We start from the raw sequence: 16,478 nt of genomic DNA, 5'->3' as shown, positions 1-16,478 counted from the left end.
CGGGTGCTGGGTCACATGCGGCAAATAAGGGGTTACAGCTTAGGTGACTAGAGTACTGCTGTCCTAGCCTATAAAGCAGGGCAGCATGGCCTAGCAGCCAGAGTCCTAGGGGCTGTGCCTGTACCCTGCAGTAGGTGTGGGGCAGAGTAGGGGACCAGGCCCACCCTATTCCACCAGGTCCCAACCCAGGGCCCTGTGAAAGTGGTAGTCCGCAGCTCCGGCTCTGTTTGCTATTTTAACAGGCACTTCCTATCCTTGGTTCCTGCTCTGTCAGTTCTTCTGGGGGTGACTGCCGTCCAGCTCACTTTCATTCTCCAGGGTCAGCGGGGGTTCTGCCGTTGATCCCACTGGCTTGGCCTCTGCAGCCTCTAACTCTAGCAACTCCCTGGCAGGAGCCTGCAGCATCCATCTGCTCTCCTCCTGAGCCAGCTCAGATTGAGCTGGGCCACACTCCTTTATATCCTGTCTCCAGGGGCAAAGGAGCATGGCCTCTTCGTTCCACAGTGGGTGGTTAATCCCAGCTCGGTCAGTGCATGGTAGATATACCCTGTCACAGGCAGCTAGCTAGTCCCAGACCCAGCTGCAGGTCCTGGTTCCTGATACACAGCGAGGCATATAGTCTGATTAATGTAGAAGTCCAACTTTACTTTTGGGGCATACTTTGGTGCAGTCTCGGGGGAGGGGAAAGAGTGGGAGTGGGGCCTGGGGTGGAGGGGGGGTGGAGCATGGGCCTCTTGTGGGAGGAGGCCAAGTGGGGGCAAGCCTCTGGATGGGGCCACAGACTGGGTGCCAGTGGGGGTCCCCCCCCATTTCTAGGGCGCTTCAGGCACTCAGACCCAGCTTCCCCAAATGCAGGAGTCGCACTGCCCATGATTCCAGCTCTGACTGCTAGGCCAGACTACCTATGTCCCGGGTTATGACTGTTTATTCCTAAGCCTCATACCACCAGTGAGGCTCAGTCTCCATTCCCTGGACATATATTGGGAATTGGCATTCTATTTCAAAGATCAATGCCTTTTTAGGCTGGGCTCTGTGTAGCCCTGTTGGAACATATGAAAGGGTAATCATAATCTTTATTTACAAAGACTATTAAAGTGGATTTTGGGCTCTGTCTTGCTCTGTTACCAGTTACCTGATGTGCTTTCATCTTGCAGAGTGAAGGTCCACTCTACCAGAGCAAAGGCTGCTTTGGTAGCTTTGCTTTGGGAGGTACCACTCCTTGTTATTTGTAAAGCAGAGATGTGAAGTTCTGTTCAGACCATCACAAGGTACTATGCCCTAGCTTAAGCGTACTCAACTGATGTATCCTTTGTGTCAGCTGTTCTACAGTCATAAATATGGCAGAAATCCTCACACCCTCCTCTATGAATACTGCTTGTCAGTAACACAGTGTAATACACATGTGGACCATCACTTGAAGAAAAAGAGAGGTTATCTGCCTCCGTTAGCTTTTTGTAACTAGAGTTCTTCAAGATGTGTAGTCCCAATCTATATTCCATTACCTGTCCTCCTTCCCCTCTGTTTTGGATCAAGACACTTGCTTCATGATAGTGAAGGAACTGGAGAATCCTGCACCCCCGCCCCCTTCTACTCTCGGAGCAGAGAAGGGAAAGCGTGTCCATTGGTCCATGCCTATGCTATTAGCAAGAGTGTTCTGGTCTCAAGTGGATGGAGTACATGCATACCCACAGTGGAATACAGGTAGGGACCGCACATCATGAAGAACTCCAGTTACAGAAGATAGGTTATCTTTCTTTACACCAGGGATGAATTTGCCCCATGTAGTTAAAATGTCTTTATTTTGGTTATGTATTTCTGTGTTCATCCTGTTTTGTTCTCTGTACTACTTCCTCCCTCCTCCCCTTATTCTCTATATTTTCTTCTTGTGCATCTGCCACTCAGTTAAGGCATACATCTTCAGGGACTTTATCTGTAGCTTTTAATCCTTTCTACTACATCCAACATGTTTTTGAGTCCTTGAAAGTGCCTCTTTTTTAATTTCATCACTAAGATGTACCAGGGCACTGTTTTTAGCTTTCCTTGACAATGTGGGCCATCTCCTGGCACTCCAAGAAAGACCAATAAATGCTTTTGTACCCAAGCATCCACATACTTTTTCTGTTAAATCTAAAGGAGCCAATCAATATTGTTTTAAAAAGCATTTAAAATTATCTCCAATTAAATTAGTATTGTGTCAAAATGTGGGAAAAAAAAATCACATTACCTTTGTATGTGACCAAAATAAATATGGTTAAATCCCCATGGACAGTCAGTGCTGTTATGTTTACCAGGGTAACTGGCTGCATTCAGTTGTGGGTTATGAAAGTGCCCGCTTGAATACTCCACTGAGCTATCAGACAGAATGACCAATAGTTCATTGTACTAATTGACCCTGTCTGTATAATAGAAACACTTGCAAATAAAATTCCCCCTGCCAACAAAATTGCAAATGAAAAACCCAGAAGTAACTGTATATTATCTAACTATCTTGGAATGCTGTTATTCAATCAGCAAACATGGGGCAAAATCTTTAACTGAGCAGGCTTTGTACACAGCAAAAATTTAAGTGATCTTTCTTGTAGCGAGGAAGTCATGTACATTCATAAAATCATTAAATAGCTCACTTTCCCCAGTCAGAACTATATTTCCTAACAATTGTAGTTAACATTGCTATGGCTTGAGTCCTCTTGTGTTGTTTGTCTTGTTGGATTGCGTTTTATTGTAATGCACCCTGTTCTGACAGGACAAGAATTCTTGGCTGGGAATCACGGTGTGTTGTAATGAGGGTGGAGTATGTTTGTCATTCTGCAGTGCTGACCATTCACATGAGTGTACCAATATCCAGAACCATACGTCCTATGACAATGTAACCCCAAGAATCATTTGTATTGGATAGAAATAGAAAATAATCACAGTAAATACAGTACATCTACATTTCCTATCAAGAACATAATCTTGAGTTTTTATTACTGTTGTGTATTTTTCATTAAAATATCAGAAAGCGCAAAAGCATTTCATCCCAGAAATAAGTCTTCAAAAATTAAATCTGTTTTATATAGATGCCACCTATGTTAGACTTTTGTCATTTTACGGAAGGTTGGTTAATGTCACATGGAAAGAAACAGCACCAGATATCTAAATAAGCTGTGGGAAACTGTGGAAGACGTCAGACTTCATTGTATACTGTAAGACAGTGATAATTTGTTTGCCTGTGTAAAAACAAAACAGGCAAGATAGCATTTGTGAAAGAGTTTGTAAAAGACTGTTCTAACTATTGAATAAACTTAACAGATGACAGTTTTAAAAAACCCCCACAGATCTGCAAATGGGGGGAAAAGATGGTATATTTTACCTAAAGTAAGAGACAATATGTAATAAGGGATTTTGTGGTTTTACAGCTCAGTGCATGTGTTTGAAAGCTGTTCTCTCAGCAATGTGGGTGGCAGGTTATGCTACCATATAATGTATTGTAGTTGGCTCTCCACACTTGTCAGAGTTAGCGTTCAACCATTCGGAAAATTTTCCCATTGTTCTATCATGTGAACCAAGAGTAGTGCTGAATTCCCAATAACCTACTGACGGAAAAAAAGGTTTAATTAGAAAGTTTGAGATTTGATTACTTCTGTTATTGTTTTAGTGTAGCTATATAATTTAAGAATTCTGTCTGTAAATGCAATCAATTTTCAATCAAAAAGCTGAAAAAACAAACTTAGTGTAGTGCAGTCTCCAACAGTTTTTTAGAGAAATCTTGTGTACTCAATTCTGCCTTTCTTCAGCATTAACACTCTATTTCCATCTTAAACATGTTTGCTTTAGATGGATCATAGCTTTTGGCAGCTACTTCATTTTTAGCAAATAATACTGTTTCTAGTAAGAGTTGCAAAAAAAAAAAAAAAAAACTTTGTGTGAGGTCCTTGTAAACTGAACCTTGGGAACATTATGTTATTTCTGTATTTTCCCTTCTTTTGTGCTGCTTTTCTGTTTGTGTCATGGTTATAAATTACATCATTTAAACTGGAGAATTAAAAACATTTTGTGATTCCCATAAATTTCAAAAGAGAGGGGTTTTTGTTTTGTGTGTGTGTGTGTGTGTGTGTTTTTTGTTTTGTTTTTGTGGTTTTTGGTTTTGTTTGGTTTTTACCTGTTATTTCAGAGGCTCGCACGTAGACAAATAAGCAGTTATGGTATTGAAATTCCATTGTGCCAGCACCTTCAGAGTATAATCCAAAAAAAACAGAAAAATCGCCTGCTGGGCTGTATGCAGTATGCTTGTGTGAACATCAGTGTCTGCTGTTCACACATCATTTTTTACTGAAAGTTCTTCTTGGAATAAAGGCTCTGTGTATTTGGAGAGTGCAGTGGTATAGGATATTTGTTAGTCCCTGTGTCTTAACAGTTGAAGAGATTTCTGGTTTACAGTTGACTAGGGTAGGCTCGCAAGATTCTTTCCACAGATTATCATTAACACTTCAAAAGTAAAGAAGCAAGTAGAGAGTTTTTTGTGTGATATAAATAAAAGTTGTATCAATTGTGATATAAAAAAATATATTAAAAAGGGCCAGATGTCCCTCACTTTTCTGCTTGAAAAGAGAACATGGAAGGTGGGTGTGTGTGTGTGTGTGTGGAGGGAGTGGGCTGTGGGCATGGCAGGAAAAGAGACATTTAAGTATTAACTCTTACCAACTGAATATGTCACATCTCATTTAAATTTTTTTAGGTAAAGTGTATCTTGGTAGATGATATTTTAAAATAACATGAATGCATCTGGTATTGCAACTGATACTTGGTTCTAGCATTCAGGCTCAAATAGAATGGTTTCTATAATATTGTTCGGACGAGATAAACTCCAGATTTGGTCAGATCTGACTCAATTGTAGTTTCTAAGGCACTTACAATAAAAGTTTTTATTTTAAAATTGAAGCATTTTAGTTTTTGTGTGTGCCTGTTTTCATTTTCAATGTTACACTCTTTAGCATATTGTTAGACACATTGGCAGCCAAACTACTCAGTCCAGTGTGTTAGCAGATTTTGGATTTCTACTCAGGTTCATAAAATATCAAATAGAAAAACTGTCTCACCGATAATGGAGAACACTAAGCTAGGTAAAGGAGATTTAACTTGCTGCTCAAGGTATTATAGTCATCCATTTTTCTGATTGACTAAATGTTGCTGCTGTCATTTTAGTAGCTTAGCTGCCAAAGACCAATGATTCTGTGCAGTGTTCTTGTAGCTGTGTTGGTCCCAGGATATTAGGGCAAGTCTACACTACAAAATAAAGTCAACTTAAGTTACATGTACACGTTACAGCCACCTTAGTATTTAAATTGCTTTTGCATGTCATCACCAGGAGCGCTTGCACCGAGTTAATTGGCAGTATGGGGCATTGTGGGATGGCTTTTGAAAGGCAGCAAGAGTAGATGTTATGCAACTCAGTGACTACACTGACGCTATTATATGTTCACAACCTCTTTAGTTATGGTGTTGACACATGTACATGCATCTTATTCTTCTGTGCTAAGGTCCACAGATATATTAAAATGGGTACTTCAGACACCATGCAGGTTGGGGGCAGAACCAGGCCTGTCAGTTCCTGGCAACAGAGGAAGACAATTGGAAAAAACTGTGTCCAGCGGCAAGCAGCTCCTTCCCCATCTGCACTGGAGCAGTGATGCCAAGTGGAAGCATGCCAAATGGGACATCTCACTTTGATCCCTGTAGCATCAGCAACTGCCATCTCTGACTGTGGAGCTCAGCACCTCAACACTGACAATACCAGATAGTGTAATAATGGGCAGTCATGCTCTGCTGCCTCCCCCTGCTGTCCTCTCTATAACAGACCCTCCCCAGGGAGTTCTCTACCCAGATTGAAATGTAGACCCATTTGGTCTATGTGGATCCCATGCAGTCCACTCTTGAAACCTGGCATGTTCTCTGAAAGACCCATAAGGGGAGCCCCTGTTGGAAAGAGAAGGTAATAAGATCATTCTCTTTGAGGGCAAGGAGATTGCTAGTTCCTTGAACTATTTTTGGAGCAGTGTCTGTGCCCCATTTCACTCCTTCCCCTGACGCAAGCTCATAGGGACAAACTCCCAAAGGGGATATAAATATAATCAGCACGGGTTCCCCTGCTCAGCTTCAGTGAATTCAGCATGGCAGCTAATCCCCAGTATCCAATTCCCCTGCTCGCTTTCTCAGAGTGCAGCGTGGCACATTAACACAGAAAAAGCCAAACTAAAGACTGTTGCTGATTCCTCTGGGCGTGGTTACTCACCCAACCTAGGAATTCTTCCTCCTTTTAAGGAGGAAAGCCAGCTGTCCAAATCAGAGTTAAGGGGTGGGGGTGTCAGATACAGAGAGGATAGACTTTCAGGAAGAGTAGTGTGTAACTATGTTGAGGATGTCTGTGGCTGTCCTAGACAAGCTGTAGTGGTTTATCCCTTCCCTGGGAAGATAAGAAGAGTGGAGATTTCCTGCCTTACCTAAGGAAAGGAAAGACTAGGAAAGTATCTATCCCCTTATGTTCAGTTTATTGTTCCCAGCTGCTGCTTAAGGTAGCCAAGCCTCACCATCAACTTCACTTCCTCCCTGCAGTATCTGGCCATGAAGTGGCAACACAGCCCAAATGTGTCAGAACAAGCAAACAGTAAGGGGTCTCTTGACCCCCCCACCCCCCATTTACCTCTTTCTAGCTCCCCTGGCCTCCATTTTATAAGGACATAAAGTTCGTCAATGTCTATTAGTTCAGATTCAGCCTAGTGTCGCTACCAAACGTAAACGTGTCTATCTTCCTTGGTGGTCAGGGACTCAGGGTTTCTGTTGAGAGAGGGTTCTTTTTTAACCTGAAAGAGTGACTTCTTCACTATACAGGCCCTTCACAAGCAGCCAGGGCATGAAAGCCCTGTAAACATCAGCCTTATCACAAAAATAAATGTATGAAATATACTTGACACAGTCCACATGCTTTCACAAGCAGTGTTAGCATGAGTGGTCAGTATTGTAAGTATGGTCCTCTCAATGTAAAAGAAGACTAAGGGTTTCTCCTTGAAAGTGTGTAATATAAATCGGTTTCATGTGAGTATATGGGGCCTTAGTATTGATATCAAAGGTGCAGGCAAATCAGTTCCCAGCTCTCTCAGTGCTACAGGGAGAAACTTTATAAAAAGCTGAGGCTATTCAGAGTCCTCAGAAAAGTGGTTTTGCAATCCTTGTTCCTGCCAGACACTATAGAAGGGACTACAGGTCACATGGCATACTGAAACAGTCCCTGAAGTACAAGATAGAAAACCACTTTGCAAGAGATAGCTGGAACCAAGCCAGAATGCTGAGACAAGGTCAGTAGCTCAACCCTATCTGAAGTTAGACTCTCTTTGCCCTCCCCCACCCCCAGTTGGTGTCGTGCTCTTTCAGTTTGGGAGCAAATGGCTTCCAACAGATTTGGTCAAAATGAGGTCACTGGACATTATCCAGAGAGGATACTGTGACGTTACACTCCAGATGATTTTATGAAAATATGCTAATGAGTAAAAACGACTAGTCCTTGAGTGTGAATATAATGGAACTGGAATATGCTTCATGCAAAAGGCCTCTTGTAAGTTATTACAAAGTTTATAATCTACTGAGTGAGGTAATCCTATTTTTATAGAATTCTTGTATCTGATTCTTGAAATATTACTCTGAGGTCCTATTGTAATAGTGTAGGCAATTAATGGTGGCTTGGAATCTTGATGGCTCCCATCAGCTAGAACAATTGGTTGTAATGACTCTGTTTACTTGCAAGCCTTCCTGTGAATCAGGCCAAGAAGAATGAAGGCTTGGGGTCTCCCAGGACACGTGACCATGTCACCTGGTACTGGAATCCATCTTAAACTTGGTGCTTTCCTATTTAGAAGGAGGGGTGGGAACCCAGAGAGACACACAGATTCCCGCCTTGTGCCAAAGCTGTCTAAGGCGGTGGAACAGAACAAAAGAGGTTCCAGTCATGAGAAATCCCGTAGTTACCACCTGAGCTGAACTGTACCAGGGGAAATGATTGGGCTCAGACTAGGAAGGAGTCCAGTCTGTGAAAGAAGCTTATTGGAACATCTCTAATGATCAGATTTTTATCTGTAATCAGTTTTTTAATGTATTAGGCTTAGACTTGAGTGTTTTGTTTTATTTTTCTTGATAACTTACTTTGTTCTGTCTGTTATTACTTGAAACCACTTAAATCCTACTTTTTATACTTAATAAAATCACTTTTTGCTTATTAATTAACCTAGACTGAGTAATTAATGCCTGGGGGAGCAAACAGCTGTGCATATCTCTCTATCAGTGTTAATAGAGGACGGACAATTTGAGTTGACCCTGTATAAGCTTTATACAGAGTAAAATGGATTTATTTGGGGTTTGGATCCCATTGGGAACTGGGTATCTGGGTGCTGCCAACAGGAGCACTTCTTAAGCTGTTTTCAGTTAAGTCTTCAGCTTTGGGGATGTGATTTAGACCTGGATCTGTGTTTGCAACAGGCTAGTGTGACTTGCTCAACAAGACAGGGTATTGAAGTCCCAAGCTGGCAGGGAAAACGGGCTCAGAGGTAGTCTCAGCACATCATGTGACAGTCCCCAAGGGGTTTCTGTGGTCAAACCCATCACATATACTATATGGAGTTGTGCAAGGATCACAGGCACAGTTTTGTCCCATTCCCAATCAGCTCATGGAAATAAGAGGATATGAATTATCTACTTCAAATCAGAGCAATTTACCCTCTTTCCCATCAAAGATTGCTCTCTGACCTATTTCTAGCATCAGAGAAGCAGTAACAAGCAGAGCACAGTTCCATCTGAAACATCTGAATAGATTTCTAAAATTGGCTTTTTTTAGATTCCCATTTATATTTCCACAGACAATTTTCTTGCTTTGCATATGGATGGTAATGATCGGAGTTGGGGAAGTGGAGGGAATGCTACCATTTGATTTGAGAAGTGTTCCCAGGATCTATTTCAGGATCAGAATAAGAAAATTCACTTTTGTCTCTTCCTGGAAAATTCTGCTGTACACACAGCAAAAGAACTAAAACAAATACAGAATGATATTGTTTCTGGAGTATCATGGATTTATGATAAATATGGTGCCAAGACAGTCAATCATGGGCCACAGCTGATGATGATGAATCATATTGGATACAAGGTCTCAATCTCAGAAGAATGTTAACAAAGGAGAAAGATGATTGTTACTGAAAACAAGTGATGCCACAGAAACAAAGTTTCAGTGCTTAGTGAAGCCTGTGGGTATGCAGCACAAGAGTTCAGTGAACGAGAGTTCACATCAGCCTACTTCCCTATAATTCCTACCACCACCTTCACATCTCACTCTGTCATCTGTTGGCAGAGATCAAGATCCCACTGTCTGTTGGCCATGCCCTCAACTGCTGAATAGAGAGAATCTTTTTTTTTTTTTTTTTAAAGAGCTCCATCAGTTAATGAACCAGTCTCCTTTTGGATGCCCATATTTAAAGGGTAGTCCAGCTTCCCACCTGGAAAGCACACTGCTATGAATATTGAATTGTAGTGAATCTGTGGACCTTAATGTAATGAAAAATAGGACATTTTCAACTAAGCACAGATATTTTTTTTTCTTTGTTTAAGTAATAAGGTCCACTTGGCCCAGACCCAAGACAATTCGATCATCCAGAATAGAAATGGAAATTTACATCCAGAGAATCAGGTTTATTTTGTTAGGGGAAATTACCTATGCTCTACAGTAGGGGAAATTATGCTTGTTCTAAAGTAAAGGTAACAGACTCTGTGATTTGGCAGAGGTATATAGAGTTTGAGCAAATGGAATTTAATTGCATTGGTGGGGCTGCAGCATAATACCTCTGTGACCAGAGCACAGCCTTTCTATGCAGGAGATCATGGACACTGGATTCAGGTAAATGCAGATTTAGTGCCAACTGCCCTGACCCACCTATAATTGCCCTTCTCCGAATCTGCTTATTCAGAGTTGGCATAGACCTTCTCTCCCTACAAGTAATTTGGGTAGTTGCAGAGTTCATCAATCTTTCCAACCATCCCAGCTGAATCTTCATCTCTCTATCACCAGCAGCTGACTCCATCTCTTTCATCTATAGATACTTTACTACTGATGTAATCAGAACAATTCTAACTTTTGTGGAAATACACCTGTTTATGCCAATAATGAATGTGGCTCAAGCTCTTTATGTAGTCATTTTGGGGGCTTTTCATGGGGGACAGGAGAAATTGTGAAAAGCGATAAAACTCCCAAGCAAACCCCCTTTAGAACAAGTGCAGCTTCCTTAGGAAATGTCAGTTCTGTGTTTTGCCCAGGGAATAGGAATCCTTTGCTTCAGAATCAAGTTTTTGCAAAACAGAATGGCATGTTGCCTCTATGCTAGTAGGCTGGTTGACTTGGCACCATTCAAATGTCACTTACTCTAATTTAAAGACCTTTCGCAAAATGCTTATAATTAAACTGGTCAAAAGTCGTCTGACTGAATCCCAGCAAGATCATTCCAAAGCTTCATCCTTCCAGAAGAGAAAACTGAGTACCAAGTAGTTTGTGTGTGCACGTCATTTGGAAGAGAAAAATATCAAGCTGCTTTCTACTCTGTATGGATCTCAAGCACAGTTAGTAAGAACAGAGGTTCGCTCTGCTGTTCTAGTTCAGATCTTCCCCTTCTCTTACCTACTAAGGCTGCTGAATTTGTTGCTGCCTTCCACCCCAGAAGTGGCTGCATTTCAGTGATGCTCTGTGTTTTATTATTTATGAAGCAGTTTGGGATCCTTTCAGATGATGCTATATAAATTAAGGTTCTGTGTTCTCTCCACTTGTATTTTGTAATTCAATGTGGCTAGATTTTTATGCACTAAAAATGGTTGAATTTTTAATATTGCATATTCAATTTTTCAAATGTTCACTTTGTATAATTTAACCTTAGCTATGTCTAGACAGATTTCCTGGGTATGGCTAAACAATTTTGAATGAAAATTATGAGCTGATCTTTTTTGCACTTTCATAAACAGAATGTTTCCGTTATGTATGTTAAAAACGGAACAAATGGAAATTGGAGACATAGGAAATTGCAGTTTTTTCAACAATTTTCCAAACCTTTACTGCAGAAAATATTGCTGGGAAATAACTTATTACCTTGCAATCTTCGGAAATGTGATGTGACTGTTGCTACTGCTAGTTAGATTCCTAACTAGAATAGAACCTGAAGCTTGAGATTTTGCTGTCAGTCCTAGTTCCTGAGGGAAGGAACTACCTATCCCAAACATTCAAGAATGGTAAGTCAGACTCCTTTCCCCTCCCAAAAAAATCATGATTGTCTGTCTGTCTTAAAATGAGATTTTTTTTTAAAAATCATTTTTTGTTGAAAATCACTAAATACATAAAAATAAAGGCTTCCCCATTTACTGCCCACAGGTCCTCCACTTATCTTCCCCTGTCTTCTAGGATGCATGCCATACAGTCGTCCTTCATAATTAACCAGGGAGGATTGATAGCTACTCCAGTCCCATTCTTTCTCCATATCTCTTCACAGTCTCCTGTGAAGCCCACCCTCTTTCCTAGGCTTCAGAGCCCGAACCGCAATTTTGAAGCACTGTCTGCAAAGTTATTTTTAGAGCACTAGCACAGGTTCCACTAGCACGAGTCTGACCCAGACTGGGAATTTCACTTCCACAGGCTCTGTAGACATACCGTAGTAGGCCACAGTCTACCTGTGTACCATGCTTGTGTACACACAGTTTGTGTCAATATGTTATGGATACTTGATGGCAGAAATTAAGTACACATTTTCTCCTTTTCTCCAAAGTGGACCTGAGTCGTGCAGTATGAACTTGCAGCTAAGGTTTGTGGTGAAAACAGTTTTCTTTTCCAATACAGACAGGTGTCTTTTTTTCTAATCTGAGCTACTACCCAACACGAGAAATAACGTAAAGATGATTTGAATTTCCTGTGCAAAATGCAGGACGCTGCAGCTGAGATTTTCAGTGACACGTAGGAGATTTTAATGTCCTAATCTCATTAATTTATTAGGAATTTGGAGTTCAAATCCCTCACGAAGCTTTGAAAAATATTGATCCACCTATTGAACACACCTATTGGTGTGTTGGCTTCTAATGCTGTATACTAAGGAAATGTTAAGTAATAATTAAAACATTCAAGTGTGGGAAGAGAAGAGGGTGGCTTATTGGAATGAACTATGAAAATTAGAATATTGAAGTTATTAGATTTTTATGTCTCCACATCTCTGTCCCTTAATTATGTCTCCACATCTCTGTCCCTTAATTAGGCAAAAGTGACTTGAGAATACTCAAGGAAATACTTCTTTAAAACATATTTGTCATATTTACACACCTACTTTTTAGATAAATAAACTCTTAAAGTTGGGATGAAGTCCTGCACATCCACTGACCATATGTGAGCATCTCTTGGCAGGTCATGAATGTTGTTTCCTGAACTCTCCAGGTGAGAGAACCACAAAGCTAGAAAGTTTTACTGAATGAAATTTAAAGTTTTCAGAATGGCCACCCAAGAAAATTCCACTCTGAGTTGATGTCAGAATTTTGCTGCTTATTCACTCTCTTCAGAGAGCTTGTTGTAATCTTGATTTATGGCACACAGTCACTTTATGGCACTAATACGACAGATTTTTGTTGCTCAGGTCTGGTAACTAACTGTTCCCTGGATGCTTGTGAGGTCTCTCAGATGGCTGTCAATAATGATTTCACAATTTTAAAAGACAGTCCAAAGTGAGGTGACTTGCGATGCTATTTTAAGTTATACAAAATGTGTTTTGGCTGCCAACTTTTGGGTTCTCCCCACCCCCTTTACAAAAGGCTGTCTCCAAAAAATGCATGCAATGCTGTTTTTATAGTAATTGTTTAATTTTTTGCAAAAATCTGTCACTTTTTTCCTTTGTTACCATGTATAATGGTGTAATAATAGTAAATTTAGTTTGCTAGTCATCTTTCTAAAAATTGTCAAAATATATTTTGTTAGATTGCATATTTCATTTTATTATTATTATAGGTTATACCTTGATGAACAGGCATAAAATCTTGTTGCACTTTTGTTCTTACGCCTACCTTTCTCTTTTCCCCGCCCCCAAAGAAGCTAGTAGCACATGAAATAAACTATAGCTTGATAGTGTACTCTTACATATTACCTTTTGACATGGCCTCTTTGTACACATGAAAATCACTTGCTTCTGCTTTGAGTATGTCTCTGTTTAGATTCTACTGTAGGTGTGCATGTGCCTCATGCATGTGAGATCATAGTCTTTTGAATAGTAATGTCTATTCAGACCAGTACCCCTACAGCTTGCCATTTTGGCCTTATTGGAGACCACCATCACAGGTGGTCCCAGAGAAGCTGTCCCTCTTGCGCATTCAGGAAGATGATGAAATCCCACTATCCAGTGGCATTGTTAGGCAGGTATCAACACCAGAGCTTGACATTAGTTCCCACATGCTGGAGATAGTGGAGGAACAACTGCTGTTTCCACTGAAGGACTACTCTTCATTGTCTGATGAGGCAAGTGACACTGTCTCCATCTGCAGTGGCTGTTGACTTCAAGGTGTTCTATGAACTCCTATCGCACGTTGTAGAGACCCTGGACGTTGAAACCACAGCCATACAGGAGATGTCCCACAAGCTTTTTTATATACTAAGTTCTGCGAGTCCAGCCAGAATTGCTCCCCCCATCAGTGAGGGCATATTGGAGCTGGCAAAGGAATTTTGTCAAACTTTGACCACTGTTTCTTCCACATCTCAATGAATAGGGGAAAAGATATCAAGTGCCCCCCCCTCAGGGCTTTGAGCATTTCTGTGCGCGCACGCGCGCACACACACACACACACACACACACACAAATCCAGGGTCCCAGGTGGTGGTATCAGCAGTGCAGGAGAAATCCAGGTCCTGGGCCTTTCTCTCCTCAAAAAGGGTCACAAGGGCCAGAGAGTCACTAGAATAACATTTTAGCCAGCCATAGTTGCAGCCAACACGGAGACAAGGTCGGTGGTCGTGACTCTCATGAGATGGGCCCCTTAGCTTTTAGTGCCCAGAATACCAAAAGAAATGCAAGCCACCATCAAGGACCTTCCCTTCAAAGGGATAGCACCATTTAGCAAAAGAAGGGGTGAAAAGCTCCATTCCCTGAAAAATTCGTAGGCTACGGTTGCTGGGCATGTATGCACCAGCACCCTACAGAAAGCAATGTAAGTACCAGTCCTCGCAGAGGACACTGTCCTACCATCAGGGTCAACAACATGAGTACCTGCCAAGGAAAAGGTCCCAGTATCCCAAGAGAGTCCCATTGTTGGCCTTCATTGCTCACCCAACATCATCAGAGAGGCAAAGATCTTGTTCCATTATCACACTGGACAAATGGATGTGGGACATCATCACCCGTGTTTACCCTATGAACTTGCACATCTTATCCTCTAACCAACCCACTTCCCTATCCCTCTTGAGGAACCTTTTCCATGAGACCTTGTTATTTAAAAAGTGGCCTCGTGGCTTTTTGCAGGAGCCATAGAGAAGGCTCCTTTGGAGTACATGGGAAGAAGAGGTTCTACTCCCGATACTTCCTTATCCAAAGGAGAAAGGGAGCCTGTGTCAGATTCCAGACCTGAGGAAACTGAACAAATACATTCAGCAACTCAGATTCAGGACAGTAATGCTTGCTGCCATCAGTCCATCTCTGCAGGCCTAAAACTGGTTCACTGCTCTCAGCTTACAGGATACATACTTCCATATAGTCATCCACATGGCCCACAAGAAGTGTCTGAGATTCACCGTGGGGCCAACTCACTATCTGTACAAGATACTGCTATTCAGACTCTCTATGGTAATGAGTCTTCACAAAATGCAGTGTGCTAGTGGCTTACCTGAGAACACAGGACCTTAAAGTTAACCCTTATCTGGATGACTGACTGATCAGATACAGCTCACATCAGAAGATGGTGGAATATGTTTGCTCTGTTCACCCAGCTGGGCCTCTAGTGAACTACATAAATAGTCTTGCATCCCATCACAGACAATAGTGCTCATAGGAACTACAATAAATTCCAGGTTGGAGAGAGCATACCTACAGCTTCTACTCAATTTAAAATGAAACCTGGCTACGACTGTATGGATTTGCTTCGGAGTATTAGGCCATATATCTGCATACATGTACATGAGGTTACTTGCAACACTTCCCCTGGCTCAGGTCAGTCTACCCTCTGGTGAGCTGCCAGAGGACAGAAAGATCTCTGTTCCACTTCATGTCCTCACAGAACTGACATTGTGATTAGAACCCAAAAACATCCAAGGAGATACCATTCTCAGCCCCTCCCCTGCAAGAACTTAAATCAGAGATGGGTTGGGACCACCTACAAATGCAAGGGACCTGGTCTCTGGAAGACACAGGATTTAACATAAATGTCCTAGAACTCAGAGCCATCAGACTGTCCTGTATGAAATTCTACAGTGCAGACCCTGATGAACAAAACATCTGTGATGCACTACATAAACAAGCAAGGAGGTACCTGCTTATTGCCCTCCTCTCTGGAGGCCATCAAAATTTGGACATGGTGTAACCAGCACAGGATAAGCCTCTTCATTTTCTGAGAGTCAGCAACAACCCCAAAGACTTCCTGAGCAGACAATCTGTGGCCAGTCATGAGTGGTCCCTTTGGAAGTTCATCATCGAGTTGATATTTCATTGTTGGGGGATTTGGGTGATAGACCTGTTTATTACCAAGGACAATGCCTGATGTCAGAACTTTTGTTCCAGAAGGGCCAGGAGTGTGGGATTGCTACCAGACACTTTCCTTTTGCAGTGAAATCAAGTCCCCCTTTCTTATTTCAACCAATTCTTCTGATCCTCAGGGTGATATGCAAAATCAAATGAAACAGAGCCATGATCATTCTCATAGCTCTTTACTGGCCAAGGCAATTTTGACTGACACACTTATCGTAGATATCCATTCATACACCTACTCACCTCCCAGACTGCCTGAACCTGATTTTACAGCACCACAATCAGATTATTCCTTCCATATCCAAAGTTTCTGCATCTGACAACCTGGATGTTGGTTGGTTAAGTACCACGGACAGGGACTGTTCCAGACAAGTCCAGGAGATCCTGATACAGAGCTGGAAGGTATCCACTAGAAAGACTTATTTGTCTAAATGGAAGAGGTTCTTATCATGGCAGTCCAGCATAACCTGAACCGTATGCAGATTTAAGATCCTTGACTACTTCCTGCATTTGAAATACATTGGCCTTTCATTCAACTCCATGAAGATCCACCTCACAGCAATCTCTGTATGCCATCCACCTGTTCAGTTGTGCTCCATCTTCTCTCACTTGATAGTGTTGAAGTTCCTTAAGGGTCTGTGACATACTTACCCAGCAGTCAGAGAACCTGCTTCTGCCTGGGACCTCAGCATTGTCCTCCTGAGACTCCTGTGGCCTCCCTTT

The 16,478-nt window shown here is 41.7% G+C and overlaps 1 protein-coding gene across 13 annotated transcripts in view; it reads left to right on the top strand.

Annotated features, from left to right (window-relative positions):
• The window catches only part of ANAPC10 (anaphase promoting complex subunit 10), a 242,554-nt gene that overhangs the window by 41,728 nt on the left and 184,348 nt on the right, over window positions 1-16,478 (top strand). Inside the window, exon 5 of one of the 13 annotated variants that reach the window (XM_077815324.1) lies at window positions 1,155-1,335. The exons of the other annotated variants lie outside the window; for them this stretch is intronic. Coding sequence (XP_077671450.1) covers window positions 1,155-1,232 — 78 coding nt within the window. The 3' untranslated portion in view covers window positions 1,233-1,335. Of the gene's footprint in view, window positions 1-1,154; window positions 1,336-16,478 lie in introns of those variants that run through there. 13 annotated transcript variants of the gene reach the window in all.

This window comes from Eretmochelys imbricata, chromosome 4 (genome assembly GCF_965152235.1).
Source record: "Eretmochelys imbricata isolate rEreImb1 chromosome 4, rEreImb1.hap1, whole genome shotgun sequence".
In the NCBI taxonomy this organism is placed as follows: Eukaryota; Metazoa; Chordata; order Testudines; family Cheloniidae; genus Eretmochelys; species Eretmochelys imbricata.
This window is presented reverse-complemented; position numbering and strand designations above follow the sequence as displayed.